The 20,974-nt window shown below is 36.4% G+C and overlaps 2 protein-coding genes across 5 annotated transcripts in view; both read left to right on the forward strand.

The window, feature by feature from the left end:
* LOC108671637 (histone acetyltransferase KAT5) overlaps window positions 1-12,805 on the forward strand; it is a 28,471-nt gene extending 15,666 nt beyond the window's left edge. Inside the window, exons 3-15 of one of the 4 annotated variants that reach the window (XM_047882539.1) lie at window positions 4,634-4,721; window positions 5,186-5,243; window positions 5,597-5,665; window positions 6,093-6,274; window positions 6,356-6,403; window positions 6,885-6,968; window positions 7,783-7,906; window positions 8,340-8,500; window positions 9,047-9,130; window positions 9,415-9,645; window positions 9,932-10,025; window positions 10,401-10,563; window positions 11,306-12,805. In XM_047882539.1, coding sequence (XP_047738495.1) covers window positions 4,656-4,721; window positions 5,186-5,243; window positions 5,597-5,665; window positions 6,093-6,274; window positions 6,356-6,403; window positions 6,885-6,968; window positions 7,783-7,906; window positions 8,340-8,500; window positions 9,047-9,130; window positions 9,415-9,645; window positions 9,932-10,025; window positions 10,401-10,563; window positions 11,306-11,525 — 1,584 coding nt within the window. In that variant the 5' untranslated portion in view covers window positions 4,634-4,655 and the 3' untranslated portion in view covers window positions 11,526-12,805. Of the gene's footprint in view, window positions 1-4,633; window positions 4,722-5,185; window positions 5,244-5,596; window positions 5,666-6,092; window positions 6,404-6,884; window positions 6,969-7,782; window positions 7,907-8,339; window positions 8,501-9,046; window positions 9,131-9,414; window positions 9,646-9,931; window positions 10,026-10,400; window positions 10,564-11,305 lie in introns of all 4 variants that reach the window. The other 3 variants (XM_047882538.1, XM_018159217.2, XM_018159210.2) reach the window with 3 other exon arrangements.
* A 64-nt stretch (window positions 12,806-12,869) lies between these two features.
* LOC108671288 (probable tRNA N6-adenosine threonylcarbamoyltransferase) lies at window positions 12,870-15,780 on the forward strand. Its single transcript, XM_018158797.2, has 2 exons — window positions 12,870-13,943; window positions 14,766-15,780. Exons 1-2 carry the CDS (start codon window positions 13,746-13,748, stop codon window positions 15,621-15,623), a joined length of 1,056 nt encoding a protein of 351 aa, XP_018014286.1. The 5' UTR covers window positions 12,870-13,745; the 3' UTR covers window positions 15,624-15,780.
* Window positions 15,781-20,974: the final 5,194 nt, after the last annotated feature.

The following is a 20,974-nucleotide window of genomic DNA, read 5'->3' on the forward strand; positions in this document are numbered from 1 at the left end:
TCCCTGAATTCTGATGCTGTGTGTGACTAAATTTGTCATACTGTGAGACTAATTCCAACACCAACAGCGCTTCAAAGTTAAAACTCTTACTAATTCCAATGCCCTGTGTTGGACTTATAGCGGCAAAGCAGAGAGTTTTTAGACTCTCCCTCAAGTTCATTTTTGAGTCGTATAAGTAGACAAGTAACATATCCTGGATACCAGCATTATTATACATAAGAAATTGGTATAAATCTGAAGTAAATGAGGAAATTAAAAATGGACTGATTCTGAAAAATCTGTGCTTTGTCACTATGGTTGGACTTCCTATGCCCTGTGTGGCTGTGTGAGCTGTATTGGAATACGACACAGCTCGGAATGAGCTTGATTAAAAAATTTTAATTTTTGTATTAATCTTTTAATGAAGAGCTATTAAGCTTTTAATTAAGAAAATTTTAATTTTTGAACAAAGCTTGGAATGAGCTGTGTGTGTCCAATTCCAAGCTGTGTCGGAATTAGTTGTTATGTGTCTAAGATCGTCTTTTAACTTAATCATCTATTAATTTATTTACCACTTAAAATCAGCAAATACAAGTAAACTTGAAGGATTCCTAATATATTCACAGACTTATTTAAAAATCTCAAACCATAATATTCTTTCTACACAAACAGTTTATCACTATTTGGTAGAGCAAGGTCAACTATCAACTTTGACACGTGTTTCGATGTTCTCACTAGTTGACTTGGACTTTTGCTCTGAGGATCTTAACATTTTCCCGCCAGACCTAGTGTTTTGCGGGAATCTGGCGCGCAATAGTATGACGTCACTATTTCAACCATCTACTCATGCGTGGAACTAAGTCAAAGCTTAATATAAAGAAAAAGTTGAGATGTGTCTGAATTACCCACGATGTTGGTATATGGTGCTTTCACCCTATTTCAACATTGTGGGTAATTCCTATACTTCTCAACTTTTCCCTTTATATTAAGTCCTTTATATTAAGTCTTGGTTCCACGCATGCTGTGGCATGCATAGATGGTTGAAATAGTGACGTCATACTATTGTGCGCCAGATTTCTGCAAAACGCTAGGTCTGGCGAGAAAATGTTAAGTTCCTCAGAGCAAAAGCCCACGTCACCCAGTGAGAACATCGAAAAACGTGTCAAAGTTGATAGTTGACCTTGCTCTACCAAATAGTGATAAACTGTGTAGAAAGAATATTATTGTTTGAGACTTTTAAATAAGTCTGTGAGTATATTAGGAATCCTTTAAGGATACTTGTATTTGCTGATTTTAAGTGGTAAATAAATTAATAGATGATTAAGTTAAAAGATGGTTTTAGACACATAAGAACTAATTCCAATATAGATCGGAATTAGATACACACAGCTCGTTCCGAGCTTTGTCGTATTCCGATACAGCTCACGCAGGGTGTCAGAATTTAAACACGGGGCGTCTGAATTATGAATTACGGTTTTGAAGCGCTCTGTCTGTAAATCTACGGACATGACACAGCACATTTCAGTGACGTCAGAATTAGTCTCACAATATGCCAAATTTAGTCGAACACAGCGTCAGGATTCAGCAATTTTGTAGGTTTGAATTCTAAAGGCTTTTAAATAAATATGACAACAGTTTGTGACATTTCATCATTGCTGGCACATAGTGTGGTGTTTTGAGTTACGTAAAGCAATCGAAACTAAAGTTGCTCATTCGGTGATCTTTTTACAGCCATTCATTTCTTGCTACATCCTTAAAGTGTCAGAATATGGTGTGTTTACCCTACAAGTTAACCAAAAGAAAGAAGTGAACAGAATAAAGTCCATTTTGATAAATAAATGATAAAGTATTGAAAAATTAAATAAATGACAAATGCATATATGATGAATAAATGATATGATAGGTAATGATGGAAAATTATGAGAAAATTGGTAAAACAATAGGATAATGATCTGAAAATGCTGGAAAAATAATATGAAAATAATGTTAGGTGATGGGAAAATTATGGGTAAATGATGGGTATAATGTTAAGAAAATGTTGAAATAATAATGGGAAAATGACAGGAAAGTGATTAGGAAATGATGAAAAAATGATGGGGAAGTTATGGGAAAATGATGGGGAAACAATGATAAAAGTGAACTGAAAATAAACTGCAGTACTACCATGCATTTCCAGAATGGTAGAAATCACTCTTGGAATAGCTGCCAAGCTCTGAAATTTTGAGAGCTTGCTCTAAAAACTGTAATCTTAATTTTAAATTATCTCTTATTAATTTTAAAATGTCAAGGTTTATTGTCAGCACTAATGTTTTCTCTTACACATCCCAGCTAACCTGAGCTAAGCAAGTAATTGATAGATACTTCTCAAAAAGCAAGATGGTGTTTTCTTAGTCAAAGTTTTTTTAGTTCGTTTCCAAACACAGGCCAATCAAATTAAGCTAACATTTGGACAGGACATTCAAAATTAAATACCTTTTCCAAACACAGGCCAATCAAATTAAGCTAACATTTGGGCAGGACTTTCAAAATTAAATACCTTAGTCACGCTGATGCAGAAAGTGGCTGTTCACCATTTTGCCAGCATTGTTTACATTTGAGCATCGTTTGTGCACATACCTACTATTTTTTCTGAAATATCTTGGCTCTAATATCAAACAATTTTAGTAGGTATGAAATCTTGCGATTTGAATGTCATAAATTTTTGTTGATTGTAAAAATTGTTCATAAAATTTTTAACTGCCGCATTACTTTACTCTTCCCGCCAAAATATCCTGCAGAACGTAATCACCATAATGATAACAAGTCAACCTAAAGATGCACATCGAAGATTGCGCATAGTTGCTGTCATGTCAGAGTGGTCAGACTGCATTAACATGTGTTCAGCTTACAGTAAAGATAAATGTTATTGTTGTTGTTTGACTTTTTTAGCGTAAAATTAGAGATTTGGGGGAACACATGCATGGTCTTAGTAAATAAATTTGCGCCTTGTAAATGGCTTTTCATGGCCGAGATATTGAATTCACAGCCTGAAAAAATGGGATCACGGCTCAAAGAAATGGCATCAAGGCTGGCAAATCCATAAAACCATGGCTCCAAAAATTCAATCATGGCTCGCCAAGTAGATGTATTCCATGCCTGATTTTCTAGGCATATCGAAACACAAGTTGATAAATCCAATAAACTACTTGGGCTGATCAGAGGCTCCTACAAGTACCTAGATATAGAGTACCTAGATATAGAAGCAACAAAGCTGTTGTTTATCTCTATCATGCACCCAAACCTAGAGTTTAGAAACACCATGGGGTCACCAAAACTTGAAAAGGGCAAAAATTTAATAGAGAATGTTCAAAGATGTGCAACAAGAATAATTCCAGGCTACAGGCTTGAGGGGCAAATCTCATGCAGAAAAATTAAAGATTATGAAGCATCTGAGTCTCTGTTATTGATATCTGAATGGCGACCTCATTGAAGTATACAAGAAAACTCATAGTTTATACAAGTTCCCAAGATTACTAGAATTTGAAGCAAGAACCAACACCAGGGGTCACAGCTATAAACTAAAAAAGCTAATTCATAAACTAAAAAATTATAATTATAAACTAAAAAAGCAATTAATTCATGCGACAACACTTTTTCTTGCTTCAAGTCATCAACGTTGTGAACAGCCTCTCTGATGATATTGTTGAGGCTACAAGTGTGAATACTTTCAAGAACAGACTAAACAAGGCTAGGCAGGAGCATATTTTCAGTCTTCAAATGCCTATTAACCTACAGAAAAATTGAAAATCCAGACGTGATGTCTGTTGAAAAGATCTGGTCAAAAGCCCAGTTTTTAGATGTGTGAGCTGTGAACTAGCCACAAAAAATACAAGAATTGGCAACAGGCATATCAACACCAAAGACACTATACTATACTAAGTATAAAAATAGAAGTGACATACAGCGTATGATGGATTCTTCTAGGGTTTCAAACTTGCCTCAAAATCAATCTTATTCTTCCAAGGTAGGCATAGGAATTATTTTAATTTGTCATAAAGATCATTACTCATTTTGGGAAATTTGTGGAATGATGTTAATCAAAATTTTGACTTTGATTTCATCGCTCAGTAATCTTGCTGGCGGACTTAATTTAACATTTTTTATTATTCCTATAAGATTATAGTTTGTTTCAGTATGTTCTTAGATCTTAACTACCACTATCTAGTAGCAGAGTCTGGAATTTAGGCAGCAATTTTCTAAAATCTATGCCAGATCTCTATCTCTAATTTCTTGAGGGCAAGTACCTTAATCAAGATAGATTAGTCAAAATTTGTTTATTGGTTTTATAATGATCCTTAATCCTTCCTGATAGGTATTTTTAGCGCATTCTCTCATTTATGGAAAAAATGCACTATTGTGCTTGCCATGTCCGTCTGTCTGTCTGTCTGTCCGTCCGTCTGTCCATCCGTGACCTCAAGTTTTCGTCGATGAGAAAATGCGCTCTCTGTCACTCACTGCAGTGAGTACCGAGTTATATTTTTTTATTTATAGTGAGTGGGACTAATTTCTATTCATTCATAGTAAACTGGCCTTAGATCCTAAGTTGATTTCACTAAAATGACATTGTGCATTCATTGTACTTTTGAATATTTCTCATTGGCCTATTTCTCCTCATCAGGGATTTTAGTTTAGCAGTTATGGTGCCAGTAATGTCAACTGGTGACATGTTAGATGAATCCAACTCTGCAATTTTGGATCCTATAGTGAGTATAGTATGATGATTGGGTAATGGATATTTTTGATGATCAATAAAATGTTTAATTGGGTAGGTGAATTTATCATGGAATTGTGCCAGCAATTTAAATTTTTCTGTGGGTCACATGTTTTCATATTGTTTTAATATTGGAAATTTTTAAAATTGATAATGAATATAAACAGATGCCCATATTCTTGTGTCAATATTAAAATTTATATCATTCATTCATCTCATTTCTATGATTCATTCATTTATATTGATTAGAAATTTTCTATGCATCAATATTATAGTAAAAAAGCTTATAAAGTTCTATTGATTTCTGAGAAAACACTGGTTTAAAATTTTATTATAATTGAGCTTCAAATTTGTCTTGAAAAGTTTGGCACTTTCAGAATTTTTAACTTGTATGCAATTAATAAAATGTGGTTAATATGTTTGGTAACATTGTCTCAAATTTTGCGTTTTTTACAGTCCAGCGTAACGGAAGGATGCCGTTTGCCAGTCCTTATGATGTCCAGCCAAGAGTGGCGTTAGTATTCACTAGTTTTTAGATGACCTATTTTTTTTCTTTATTTCTCTGAAGAAAATATTGGATTTACTGTTGAATCAACTTATTGGACTCTTGTTGTATAATTGCCTGTAGAAACTTTATCATAATATTTTCATGGAAAATGGAAAACTGTTATTTTGAATAATTATATATGTTGTTTATATGAAAAATAACAGTAAGATTGTTGATTGATGTGTTGAATCATTTCAAATGTTGATCCTTTATCTCTTTTCTAAGGATAAATCAAGCATTTAAATCATAAGATATTGATTTATTAATCATATATCAGTCCAGGGTGAAGGCTTACAGATATTTTAACTTCTCTTCTACAGCTCTGGCTGAGGTGATAAGCATTGCTGAGAAGGATCATCAGAAAATGTTCTACATTCACTATATTGACTGTAAGCTGATTTGTACCTTCTCATTTATAGATGTAATTTCAAAATTTTTAATGAGATACTGTATGTACAGAAATACTTTAGTTACTGTGATAGTGTAAAAATGCATGTTTATTATTCATTTCATAAAACACTCGTCATTAATTCTGTTCATGTAGCATTTGTTAAAATGCATTGACAATTTTTCAGTTGGTTGTCATTTTGATCAGTAATAACTCTTCTATTTAGGTTCTTCCACATGTTATAAAAAATGTTTATGCCCTTTTATCAAACTAATTTGTGCAAGTATTTCATGTTTCGACAGCATTTCCAAATGAATGTCTATGTGAGGAATTTAAAAGCAAAGAAATTTGCGAATTTTCAAGGCAAACTTGCGATTTAAGCAATCTAGTAATTTTAATACTAATGTCTATGTGATTCTCACATGCAGATAACAAGCGACTTGATGAGTGGGTGGATGAGTCAAGGCTGGACCTCCGCAAAATCCAGTACCCAAGGAGGGACCTTGGTGCTCCCTCCAACACTGGAGGCTTCAACACTCCCAAGAAGCTGCAGGTGTCTTCAGGAGGCACGGTCTCCCGCCCTGCCTCACCTGGCATCCCTGCTCCTCATGTGGGTACCACACTTCACCCTCACCAAAACAATAACAACGATAAAAGCAACAACAATTACAACAACCAAGATATTTTTCAGGGCGGGTATGATGAAACTCGGGTGGCTGCTGATGATGTCGATTCCCAAGTGGGTAAAAATGAATGTGACTTGTGTCCTGGAGTGTGTGTGTCTTGTATATAAGTTTTATGGGCTCCATTCTAATTTTTTTCTAAAGCAAACCTACTACTACTACTAATCAACATGATTTTCACATGAAAATCCCTAATTTTTAATTATTGTATTGTTCATGCTCATGTCCTCCCTTCTGATTGTGGACGTTTACATGTCTTTAGTTTTTTTATTACATTTATTATTCCCCTTTGTGTGCCTTTATTTTGCTTGTTTTTGTATGCTTATTAATTCTAATCATTATGATTTACTTAAATCTTCTCTGAGTTTGCTTAAAAGTATGTGAAAACTTGTTAACAAGGAATGCATTAATTTGCTTCTGTTTAAAGCCCACGCACAAATTTTTTATAGTTTCTATTTTGCTTTTAAGTTGGTATATTTTTCTTATTTACCTACTCTAAATTTGGTACCAAGTTGTTGAGTATGCCACTTTCTACAGGATCCTATCACCGGCCCTTCAGTGCTAGCGGCCCTGCAGCTCAAGCAGCAGAAATACAAGAAGAGAAAAATTGAATCACTCGAGGTACCTATATACTTTATTGATGCTGTATTATGATCGTACTTATGATTTAGCATGAAAATTGGAATATCTTTGAATGAACAAGAAGTTAAAAGCAAAGGAAATGCCCCAAAGGTTCAGCATACCTTCAAATAAAATGTTGTGAAGTTTCAATTTCTATATGAAATGGCTAATTTTATAGCATTTTTTTGCGTTCAAAGTCGTCAAATGAATGCTGTTGATTTACTTATTCTAAAATATAATATCTCCAACTAACACTATTAAGTTTTGTGTAGGTCCGCGTGCCCATATTCCCTGTGATATCGAAACTGAGTATCAACTGCTTCTTGATATCATCTAACTGTCAGAGATTGGACTGTATTTAGTAACCTGAAGTGACATCGACTCTTAATTCCAAAGCAAGGAAAAAATTATTGTATTGACTGAATTGTCATATATTAAACTTATGGTGTCAATTACTGTTTGCTGTTTTTTTTATCATCGCATAGTTTAAACAAATGGTAAAGTTTAATCATGGAACATTAAACAAAGAAATAGTGTGTAATGTAATCTTCATTCATTATTACCTGGCCTTTTTAGCGCATTTTCTCTTTATGAAAAAAATGCACTATTGTGCTGGCCATGTCCGTCTGTCTGTCTGTCCGTCCGTGACTTCACGTTTTCGTTGATTTTAAGAAGCGGGCATGCCTATATCAAAGATACGACATCTCTAGCTCTATTGCACTGTACTAATCGCAATTAAAACTGATTTATGCACGAGAAAATGCGCTTTCTGGCACTCACTGCCGTGAGTACTGAGTTATATTTTTTTGACCAGACGCCAGTCACAGTTCAGGAGGAAGCTCCCACTCGACGCAGCAGTTTGTCGGACCTGGAGGTGAGCATCAGCGGCATCGATGCTCCTCCGCTGCCCTCCACTGCCTCGTCTGGCACTCCTGCTGGTTGGTTGTTATGGCTTCATTATTGAGATTTGATTTAGTTGTTGCTTCTCATAGACCATTCTTCTAGTTATTATATCATTGACTATATTTTGAGGCTAATCAAGTTTATTAATTATTATTAAAAAATATTAAATAAAAGTTATATGCTATTATCATACAATATACCACATAGTAATATTAGTAATATTTATAATATTTTGTAAAATATATTGCATGAAAAGTAATATTACAATATATTGTATTACAATTTTATAATGATAATAATGTATAATAATTTTTCGATAATTATTTCAATTGTATTGAGAATCTTCCACACTAAGCACAACCAACACCGATCCTAAATTGTTATATTTAATATGTATCTATTACTTCACTGCATCTATTTCATCATAATCACAATTGTTCTCCATATAATTGCTCTATTTATGCACAGTAGGTAACCACTGCACTGGAGCCACAAACCACGCCCCTCGCCAGACGGGCTCACTAGCCGCCCACACTGAAGACCACGCCATCACTCGCATCAAGAACATCCGCATGATCGAACTTGGCCAATACCGCATCAAGCCTTGGTACTTCTCGCCTTATCCTGAGGTGCAGGTCTACTCTAACAATACACATCATTAACTGTATTGATATGGTATTTTACTTGGGTTTTGTGAAATACACATCATTAACTGTTTTGATATATTTTACTTACTGTGATATTTTATCAATGGTTTAGCTTAATTTCAGGGGTCTTGGGAAGCTTGTTAGTGAAAGGACAATCTTTGTCGAAAAATTTTAATATGAAGCTGGGTTTTAGTCTCGACATATACAGTGGAGGCAAAAAGTATCCGACACAAAGGAAAAACTTCATTATTTTGAACCTTAACTTTTAAATATTGCAATGATCAAGTCAAAATTTAATGATATTGTTGGTTTGATATGATATATGTATTTCCCACGTAATTTTACATTAGAATAGTTTTGTTTATGTTATTTTGTTGGATGAGCTTTAATTAAATAAAGTTTTTCCTTTGTGTGGGCTACTTTTTGCACCCACTGTATTTCTAATTCATGTGTCTAATTCATGTTTGTATACACACGGGGAGTGTGTATACAAAATTTACTCTTAATGTTGCATTTTATACTGTACAGGAAATCACGGAATTGGACTGCGTTTACCTCTGTGAATACTGCCTCAAGTTTCGCAAGAGTTTCAAGTGTCTGCAGAGGCATCTGGTCAGTGAATCTGTCGTACCTGAAATACGTTTACTTTTAATACTTCTGCCGCAAATGCGTCTAGATACTCGCCTTGCCTGTGCCATTCTATAATTTTTATTAAGCCAATTCTGTTATTTGGCGGGAATGATTGTATATATGAGAAATTTCATGCCATCCTCGCTTTAGAGGTAAGACTATTTTTTAAAATCAGACAAGGTTCTATTGTAATGCCTTATCTAGTGAGCTTTCTATTCTACCTCAACTTCAAGTTTATGATTCATTGATGTCAATTTTTTTTGCAGCAAAAATGCCCATACCGACACCCTCCTGGGAATGAAATCTACCGGAAAGGAACTATCTCTTTTTTTGAGCTGGATGGCCGCAAGAACAAACTATATTCCCAGAACTTGTGCCTTCTTGCAAAGCTTTTTCTAGATCACAAGACACTGTATTACGATACTGATCCTTTTCTATTCTACGTCATGACCGAGTGTGATAACAGAGGCTACCACATCGTTGGATACTTCTCTAAAGTCAGTTAAATTTAATAGATACTAATTGATACTAGTTACTATATAATTGTACTAGTTAAAAACTGATTAAAACGTGAATTTTTGTGGCCCATGAAATACTTGATCATATTTAATTTGTTTACATATTATGCCTCAAGTTTCTTAGACATATTCTCACATATCTCGGAACAAAGGATAAACTTGTTACCTGCATGGAAATTGCTCCTATAAATGAATTTGCTGATTATGTTTTGATGCAATGCATGGCCCGTGTTTCTAAATATGCGTGTTATTAAAATTCCCATAGGAGAAAGAATCCTCTGAAGATTATAACGTGGCTTGTATTTTAACTCTGCCTCCATACCAGAGGAAAGGCTACGGTAAACTTCTCATCGAATTCAGTAAGGAGCCTTCGATATTTATTTAATGTTTTACATTTTGCTCAAATTCATAGCTGGTGAAATTTTTACCTAACTTTCTTTATATCCCTGGATCTAAATATTTGCATTCAGTTTTTTGCCATTTTTGTAAGCTAAAATGCTAAGTTTGGAGATTCCAGCAAGTTAAAAAATGTCTGAAGATGTTCATCAAACGGAACTTTACTGAAATTGTGTTTTCGGCTATCTCAATTTATTGGGAATGCATTTTTTTAAATGTATCATTTCCTGTCCTGAATTAACCTAGACGTGATATTAAATGCTTTTAAGGGCGGTGACTTACAATTATTTTGTGTCATTGAGTTCAGATAATTTACAATGCTTAACTTTGTCACCCAGGCTACGTTTTATCCAAACATGAAGGCAAGACGGGAAGCCCGGAGAAGCCACTGTCAGACCTCGGCCTGTTGTCGTACAGGTCTTATTGGAAGCACACCATTCTCGACATCCTCATCAACGCCAAGACCTTGGACGGCCAGGAGAAGCCTTTGATCACCATCAAGTGAGCCTTCATTATGCTAAATTAAACCTTACGAAAAGGTTTTGATGATCATCAAGTAAGCCTTCATTAAGCTAAATTAAACCTTAGGAAAAACCCTTGGTCACCATCAAGTGAGCCTTCATTGAGCTAAATTAAACCTTACGAAAAGCCCTTGATCACCATCTAGTGAGCCTTCATTGAGCTAAATTAAACCTTACGAAAAGCCCTTGATCACCATCAAGTGAGCCTTCATTGAGCTAAATTAAACCTTACGAAAAAGCCCTTGATCACCATCAAGTGAGCCTTCATTATACTAAATTAAACCTTAGAGAAAGCCCTTGATCACCATCAAGTGAGCCTTTATTATGCTAAATTAAACCTTAGGGAAAGCCCTTTATCACCATCAAGTGAGCCTTCATTGAGCTAAGTTAAACCTTGGGAAAAGGTTTTAATGATCGTCACTTGGCCGTATTTTAGGCCATCTGGCAGCACTGAATTATGTACCACTTCGTCCTGGAGAAATACATTTCGTAGTACTCATATGTATCACTTCAACGTGTTAATGTCATTGTTACTGTTACCCTTTACTTTATATGTCCTCAATATTTATATTCTTTGTCAACTTTTGTAGAGTAAATTGGAAATCCTTACCACTTGTCGGTAATGGTAAGCCTAGTCGGTAGTTTACCAACAATGGCAAATTACCAATGCTGTCGGTAATAATTTTTATTTCTAAGAAACTAACGAAGTTGTTAATTCGTAGCGAGATCTGCGACCAAACGAAGATTAAGAAGGAGGACGTAATATCCACGCTGACGACCATGGAGCTCATGAACTACTACAGAGGCCAATACATCCTGACGCTGCCCCGGGACCTCGTCGATGCTCACAACAAGGCAGTAGCGGAGCGCAAGGTGCCCAAGATTGACGACACATGTCTGCACTGGAAGGCAAAGGACTGGGCCAAGAGAGGGAAATGGTGATAGTGGGCCCCAAATGATGGCGGTTTAGAAGTAAGATAATATTCTTGGATTTGGGCATCCAAAAATATGAGCAGTAGCGGAACGTTAAGTGCCCAAGATTGACGACACATGCCTGCACTGGAAGGCAAAGGACTGGGCCAAGAGAGGGAAATGGTGATAGTGGGTTCCAAACGATGGGGGTTTAGAAGTAAAATGATACTCTTGGGTTTGCGCATCCAATAATATGATGGTAAGGTTCAGAATTATAGTGCGTAGATTATGATATCAAAAGATAGTAAAATAGTAATCGGTACAGTGAGTATACCTCACATGACGAAGCTTTTTAAATAAAAGTCATGTGTACGGGATTTTTGACTGTGAAATTGATTTGTAAAAGGTAAAGGGAGGGCTTTTTAGAGAAATGCTATTAAGGTTGTTCTATAGTATACTGATGTGTGAGTGGCAGAAGATGATGATGAGACCCGAAGTGAAACTTTGTTGGATGCTCGGTAATAATGGCGAGATGCTTAGAGAAGAAAAAACCTACTTTAGGTAAGGTTTAGGAGAACAAGTTTGTTACTGAGCCAGAAAGAAGCATGAAATGCCATTCTCACCGCAGCTCATCTGTGTTTCGGAGGCAATGTATTTTCAGGAAGAGCTGATTGAGAAAGAAAGAACGAGTGTAATTTTAAAGCTGTTTGGGAATGCTAAAGAGACTTTACGAACTTAACAAACGTTTCATGAATTTTCAAGCGTAAAATTATCTATACTTTGCATACGAGCGTTGCTTTCGTTAGTAAATTGTAGGCCTACCTTTTGAGAATTTGAAAAAAAAATTAGAATATCTTGTGTACTAAATTTATAGACGTACGTTAAGATATTTCGTCGATCGAGTCGGTCAACAACACTAGTACTATTTTTGTAAACGAATGAATGTTTTTAAAAAGATTGGAGGGTTATAAAATGCAGAATTTTTTAGGAATGTAGAGAAAATACTAACTTGTTCTCCTATTAATGCATTGGCCTCAATTTGCCATTTCTCATGAATTTTCCTGTACAAAGATCTTGCCCATTAAGATGGTAGGATTAGATGAGGTAGTAACGTACTATACGTGTGGTCTGGGATTTGTATGGAATTACGTTATCAAATTTTCCGACCTGAAAAGCGTGTAAATATTTAATATTAGTGCCGTGTACATAATGCCAGTTCATAACGCCTGTAATTATTCCATTCATTATCATTTATCGCTTTAATTACGAAGTCCCCTGTCGTAGATTTGGTAAAATCTAATTTATTTACATTGTTTTGTTTCATTCAAGTTTGCTTGGGAATTACTTGTCCATTCAACTGCTTATATCGCCTTCCTCTGGCAGCTATTGACGCCAGTCAAGTTAATATTAATAATGATTTCCATCATCGCAGAACAACATACAGTGGAAAATGATGGTTGCGATCTCGGTTCTGATTAATAATTGTAATGACGTTTGCTGAATATTTGGGGTGAAAATTTCGCATGATTATTTGTTTATTGGAATCTTAAATCCCTAAATTCGTCAGGAAGCGACGGAAAGATCACAACCGCGAGGCGAAAACCATGTTGAGATAGCGCGGTGTTGATGTTGAGACAGCGCGGCATAAAGAAAGTGGCAAAAGAGCTCGACTAACTTCTGATGTTTATGATGTCGAGATGATGCTTATTGAAAGACTTCACGTAAATTTTTTTTAGATCTACGAGATAAGTCAAGAATTTTACATGAATATGAGACAGGCCAAACTTGGCCTATTATTCGACGCCGAGTACTTAATTATGTTTAACTTAACTGCCATAGTACTTAACTATGACAGCGCCGCGTGTCGCTGCGTGACATCACTGACATGCACCCCCCAGGGCGGTGGCTTGTACACTAAGGGGTAAGCGTTCCCTGGGATGCCCGAGCGGATGTACTGTATGTCTAAGAAATTATTTGTTATTCGGAATTTATAGAATTTTATACCTTTTATTGTGAATAAGTTTGAAGTGAAAATGCATTGACAATAGTAAACAGAATGGTTTTGAATCAGATTTTATTAATTAATGCTATCTAATTAGCAGCAAAAAAGTGGCCGTGATAACCTTTACACCGTAGAATTATCTTTAACCAAGAAACTTCGTAAAATTTCACCATTTCTCCCAACTTTATTACAGTACTGTTGTGATAGACTTACTTTTCCTTGAAAAATCCTCTAAGTATTCACTAAGAATGTCTACACCAAGTTGCAAGAAGTGTCAAGAGAATGGCAGCAAGCGCAGCGTGACAGTTCTGGGCATGGAAGGCAGTGCCAACAAGATCGGCATCGGCGTGATGCGCGACGGCAAAGTCTTGGCTAACCCGAGACGTACGTACATCACACCGCCAGGCCAAGGATTCATCCCTCATGATACTGCTAAGCATCACCAGGTAACGTTATTGTGTTGACATGTCAACGTATGTAATTTATTTTACTTATGGATGACATTTGTTTACGTATGGATGCCATTCGTTTACGTATGGATCTCATTCGTTTACTCATGGATGTCATTTGTTTACTTATGGATGTCATTTGTTTATTTATGGATGTCATTTGTTTATTTATGGATGTAATTTGTTTCCTCATGAATGTCATTTGTTTACTTATGGATGTCATTTGTTTATTTATACTATGGATGTCATTCGTTCACTCATGGATATCATTTGTTTACTTATGAATGTTGCATGTTTACGAATGGATGTCATTCGTTTACTGACGGATGTCATTCGTTTACTTATGGATGTCATTCGTTTACTGACGGATGTCATTCGTTTACTTATGGATGCCATTCGTTTACTTTTGGATGTTATTTGTTTACTTATGGATGTCATTCGTTTACTTATGAATGTCATTTGTTTACTTATGGATGTAATTTTTTGTTGATTATTTCGATCAAATACTGTTAATTTTGTAAATAATGTTCAGAATATCGTGAACGTGAAACTATTTTTCTTTGAAGGGGTCAATTATGTATTATTTATACCGGGAAGTAATGAAAAATGCCGCGCTAACTGTCATGATGATAGTCGCGATTAAAAGTGTTCTGGTCATCAATAATTAATTATTTTTTTGTGTATCTCAGCTAGGGACTCATTGCTTTTTAAGAATAAATTCTTTTTTGCTTCAACCCAGTTTTTGATTTTACATTTTTTTGGAGATAGAAGAATACATTTTGTTCACGTCTTGCAATTTCTTAATCTTATTCTTTTCAGCGGGTCATACTGGACGTGTTGGACGAAGCGTTATCAGAGGCAGGAATATCAGGCGAAGACGTGGATGCGATCGCCTTTACGTCAGGCCCTGGGATGGCGGCGCCCCTGATCACGGTGGCTGTGGTGGCTCGCACGATCTCACAGTTGTGGGGCAAGCCTTTGGTTGGTGTGAACCACTGCGTCGGCCACATCGAAATGGCGAGGCACATTACCGGCGCCAATAACCCAACGGTGCTGTACGTTAGCGGTGGTAACACTCAGATCATCAGTTATCTGCAGAAACGTTACAGGATAGTCGGCGAGACCATAGACATGGCTATCGGTAATTGCCTAGATAGGTTTGCGAGGATATTAATGTTATCCAATGATCCTAGTCCTGGGTATAACATTGAACAAATGGCAAAGAAAGGCAAAAAATATTTTAAGATTCCTTATACCGTGAAAGGGATGGATGTCTCGTTCTCAGGTATTCTATCTTTTTTGGAAGAGCGCGCAGACAAGCTTCTCAAATCAGGCGAGTTCACGAAAGAAGATTTATGTTTTTCGTTACAAGAGACCGTTTTTGCCATGCTTGTGGAGACAACTGAGAGGGCGATGTCACATTGTGGTTCCAATGAGGTGCTCATTTGTGGTGGTGTTGGCTGTAACGAACGACTACAGCAGATGATGGGCATAATGTGTGAGGAAAGAGGTGGTAAACTTTATGCTACTGACGAAAGTTTCTGCATAGACAACGGCGCCATGATAGCTCAAGCAGGATACCTCATGTTCAAGGCTGGCGTGACGACCGCCCTCGCAGACAGCACTGTCAGCCAGCGCTACCGCACTGACGATGTACCTGTCTTGTGGAGGGACTGAATGCGCTCGCAGGATTTCTTTGCTCGCGCAAGAAATGAATATTGTTGGTAATTATAAAGCGGAGATTATATTTTGTTTACCTGATAAGGGTGAAGATTTGGATTGTTTTTCGCAATTTTGAAATAATTAAAAATCTGAGTTTGATTTGAAAGTTCCAGCAGACTTTTATTATTTCCCTGCATTGTCGAAAATCAAGACGATTTGAAAAAGCGAGGCGACTCCCCGGGCCAGACCCATTCACGTTTTTGTGTGAAGTAAATTTTGTATGAAACCTGCATTCTGCTAGACGTCATGTAGCAGAAAACAAATCTGATTAACTTCCATCATTGAGGAATTGTTGATGCAGCGAAACGTTTCCACTGAAGGCGATGAAAATGTTTCCACTGAGCATTTTCTACTGAATGTGTTTGCTGAGTCTAATGAATTAACCACCTATAAACAATTATTTGAGCTTATTTCCAACAGTTGCTCGTCATGTTGATCATAAAGCTGGGAATAATGGGTGGGTTTATAATCAATTTTTCACTTCATTAATATCAGATTTGTAAAGCATTGTAATGTTAATGAACAAGCCACAAGCCAGGGTGTGATTCAAGACGGGGAAGAAAGAATGTAATGTACCTAAAAATGTATAAAAAGCCGGCTTTGGTCTGCTAGAGCTAGACGAATCATGCGAAATAGGAATTCGATTATGCAACTATTTATATCCCCTACAAGTGCACCTAATTGGACTAAATCGACATAACTCATCATTACTTTACCTCTACTTAAATACTTTGTTATGCATCGTTTTAAATAGTCTTGGGTATCATTTTAAATAGTCTGCTAGACATCGTTAAGTGTTTTCTAAGTATAGATGGCTATCGTTATTCCGCTCATCGCTACCAAAGAGAACATTTCTTAATTCTACCTATAGAACCATTAGAAGTCATGCGCTACACGCGTGCACACGTTGCTGCACCGTTCCGTAGCTGATTGCGAGTGTGGAAAATATAAGGAGCTTCACCTCTGAACTTCAGCAGCGGCCGGCATACAACGACAGCGCTGCATGAAGTGGCGAACGCTCCCACGTCGTGTTCTAGGCACGTATATCCCAACAAGTTGTGCTTCTTTAAAGGGCCAACTTTTGCTGTAATCGTTAGTTCGGTGTGCGTGTGGTCGTGTAAAGAGTAAAAGTATTCATATCTTGCTTAAGTAATTCTAAAAGAAAAGAGCAAATGTCACCCTCAAAGTCACGCTTTGAAGAGAGTATACTCGTATGAACGTCGTAGACTCGTAGATTCTTCACACACAAAATTTTAACGACGCGAGGAATTTATCCCGACAAAAAGAATAAAATTGTTAGGGATTTGTTACTTAATATCAAATGGCCAATATTGATCGTCTTCTCTACGATACTATTCGTGGCTTGAAATTGTTCTAAAAGTTCTTGCTCTGAAATACAGCGTCCTTCAATCAGGGTTTGTAGCTGAAAAATTAATTAAATAAAAATTAGACGGTTTCGTACGAGTTGTCCTTGACGGTAAAATGACCATTCAAATTACGGCATGAAAGAAAATTAGGAAAAAGTATCCAAGCATTTCATTGTGTAAATAGATAACAATTTTTTGGAGGTAATCCATCGCATTCCACGGGAAATCTACTTAATGAGAGTAGCGTTTTTATGGCCTTGATATTTTTTTGATCAGCTTAAACTCACCACTTGATTATTTTTCTCTCTCTTACATCGCCGTTTTATCTTGCCTGCCTTTTTTACGTTGTAAAATTTTTTTTCTCACTGTTTTAGCGCTGTTACCTTGAACTATTCGAACCAACTACTGCTGGAATACTTCTTAACTTTCCAAATAATAAAGACAAGTGTTATTTTCATTTATTAACTAAAATCTTTCAATAGCTTTGTTTTTTGACAGGCTTAATTTATGATGAAAATTTATATCAGTAATGCATAACTGGGCGATTTATGAGGAATAAAGGAGGTAAGGTGATCATGAAGAGGAAGTTTGCATTCTGTTATTTTTTTTCGTTTCCGCAACGCAAGTCTAGCCACACCAGTTCTTTGAACGGGCGAAATTCCTGGTACGGTTGTTGCCAGACGCCGCCATGTGGCCCGGCGTCTCACCCTAACAAGTTCCAGTGATCTTATTGACTAGACAATACCTAGAGCGTGGCTACTTCCTAGCATCGTAGCAATAAATCACATTAACTAGACAATACCTAGACCCCAGCTACTTCTTAGCATCGTAGAAATAGCTTACATTGACTAGACAATACCTAGAGCCTGGCTACTTAGCATCGTAGCAATAACTTACATTGACTAGACAATACCTAGACCCCGGCTACTTCCTAGCATCGTAGCAATAACTTACATTGACTAGACAATACCTAGACCCCGGCTACTTCCTAGCATCGTAGCAATAACTTACATTGACTAGACAATACCTAGAGCCTGCTACTTCCCAGCATCGTAGCAATAACTCACATTGACTAGACAATACCTAGACCCCGGCTACTTCCTAGCATCGTAGCAATAGCTTACATTGACTAGACAATACCTCGAGCCCGGCTACTTCCTAGCATCGTAGCAATAACTTACATTGACTAGACAATACCTAGAGCCTGCTACTTCCTAGCATCGTAGCAATAGCTTACATTGACTAGACAATACCTAGAGCCCGGCTACTTCCTAGCATCGTAGCAATAGCTTACATTGACTAGACAATACCTCGAGCCTGCTACTTCCTAGCATCGTAGCAATAGCTGATCTTGACTAGACAATACCTAGACCCCTGCTACTTCCTAGCATCGTAGCAATAGCTGATCTTGACTAGACAATACCTAGACCCCGGCTACTTCCCAGCATCGTAGCAATAACTCACATTGACTAGACAATACCTAGAGCCTGCTACTTCCTAGCATCGTAGCAATAACTCACATTGACTAGACAATACCTAGAGCCTGCTACTTCCTAGCATCGTGGCAATAGCTCACATTGACTAGACAATACCTAGACCTCTGCTACTTCCTATCATCGTGACATTAGCTTATATTGACTAGACAATACCTACAGCCTGGCTCTTTTCTAGCATCGCAGCAATCGCTTATAACAGTTAAGGCGCATTCATTCAGTTTACACGAATTGTATTTCGATGCAAGTTTTAAACAGTATAATACACCATCTCCTTGAGCCATATGCACTACCTTCATGCATTGAATAGATTAATAAAGTATACAATTTTCAGTATTATTCACGATATCTCTAGAGAAACCTAGATGCGGCATTCTTGAAGTAAAATTTCTGAATAGTTGAAAATTAATATTTTACATTGTAAATCGACTGAACAAAATTCATCGAAACTCTGCGGAAGTTACACCGAATATTTAAGTACCTAACTCTATAAATACCAAAACTTTTTATCGAAAAAGATCGCGACTGTGAATTCTATAGGTTTTTTTGTTCCAGATTTTTAGATTAAATCAAACTGAAATGACTTGAATAGAGACTTTTTTTAAGTATTCTCAAACCCAAAATGAAATTTTTTTTATATCCCTTCATGTTCGAACTGAGTGAATTGGTGGTACAGATTTTTTTGACGGATTTAATGATGCGGTTATGATGGGGAAGGATATTATGATGCGGTTCAGGTTTGGATAAGTTAGAATTATGAATACTTTGAGGCATTTTGTAAGATGTCAGGAACTGAATTGGATCATAATAATTTTATTATTTAATTGCTTAACACATGCGGTTAATTTCGCCATTTCTATAAATTCTGGTTATTTTGGTGAAATTTCATTAATTTTGTTTCGCCGATAAATGTGTTGAGGAACCGTGTATTTTGGTGTTTTATTATATACATATATGATTATTATTATTATTATTAACGTATATCATTATTATTAACGTTTGGCGATCAAAGGAATGCCATCGAAATTTGCGTGAATTGAGCAAAAATGGAAATGATGATGATTTATTATCCTAACTTTGCTGCAAAATAATCGTTGAGGATAATCCAAGCATTGCTGACATTCTCTCGCATCTTTTAAAATAATTTAAAATCACAACCAATCAATTTTTTATCTAAATTAAAAATCGAGACGAATGCCTGTTAATAAAAATGTTTAAAGTTTTTTATCTAAATTAAAAATTGAGATGAATGTCTGGTAATAAATTTTTTTGTATATTTCCAGAAGATATGCGAAGGAAACATCAATAATTGCAAGGTTGGAGCGCACAAGAATGAGAATTGAACGATGAATGACATGTTTATGCCGCAACATCAAAGTCATCCTATGAAACAAGGCTGATGAGAACCCCTCCTGCACCGCTGGTCTGGCTCTAATTAATGGGTAATTAGAGCTCTTAGATTCCTTCACTCAATTTCAAGGGAAGGAAACATGAAGGCATTGATTTGAACGATGGTTGCCCGCGATCAATGGAAAACTTGCCGCCTGTGCTGCAAGTTTTGCCTCGCCTTACGCATAATCCTACATGATTTTTACGCATAATCCTACTTGATTATGCGTAATGCCTTCTCTTTATACATTATTTAAAAAATATAGCTCAGTACTTACTGCAGTGAGTGACAGTGACGTGTTACCTATGCTGCCATCAGCTGACGTGTTACCAATGCTGCCATCAGCTGACATGTTACCAATGCTGCCATCAGCTGACGTGTTACCAATGCTGCCATCAGCTGATGTGTTTGTTGTGATGGTGAAAGTGTTTGGACAGCTTAATTAAATAATTAATCTTGATGCATTATTCTCTAAATAGCGAGGCAAAAGACTCATAGTAAAACCGTATTTAAATTTTTCTGAATAAACAAATGGAACGGTAATAAAATTTGTTACCTCGTAAATATCCCTTTAAAAAATGGTCAAAGCTGTAATAAATGATGCGGGATTTATCATCACATCTCAAAAAAACTTCAATAAAAGTCAAGATTCAGGATTCGAGTTTATGAGTATTGTCAATAGTGTTAAGTAATCAAGATAATATTTTGATAACGAAGATAATTCTGCCATAGATTTTAAAAATTGTAATCCTGAATTAAGAATTTCGGCAGAAAATTTTCGACGCTTCAACATTCGTCTGCATTGTATAAAACACCCGACACTTAAATTCAACAACATCACAATCACAGATGAAGTTAAATTTCTCCTAAATTTCCCGACGAATGAAGCATGTTACTGTCTCTTTTCAGGGAACATTAAATTATCTTTATATAGTCGCGCTCACGTCACACAAACCCAGTTACGTCGCGCAAGATTAGATCAGGACTTAACGTCAACGGGAGATCGAGCACAAAATTATCGGCAAAAATATTCCAACCGCACAGCTTCCTGTGCGC

The sequence above is a fragment of the Hyalella azteca genome, unplaced genomic scaffold (assembly GCF_000764305.2).
Source record: "Hyalella azteca isolate HAZT.00-mixed unplaced genomic scaffold, Hazt_2.0.2 contig10672, whole genome shotgun sequence".
NCBI classification, from domain to species: Eukaryota; Metazoa; Arthropoda; class Malacostraca; order Amphipoda; family Hyalellidae; genus Hyalella; species Hyalella azteca.

What these genes read in the sequence shown, in the direction of transcription:
- LOC108671288 (XM_018158797.2), top strand. Translation starts at nt 13,746, where the DNA reads ATGTCTACACCAAGTTGCAAGAAGTGTCAAGAGAATGGCAGCAAGCGC. An exon ending in ATACTGCTAAGCATCACCAG is followed by an intron (nt 13,944 to 14,765) that starts GTAACGTTATTG and finishes TATTCTTTTCAG; the next exon opens with CGGGTCATACTGGACGTGTT.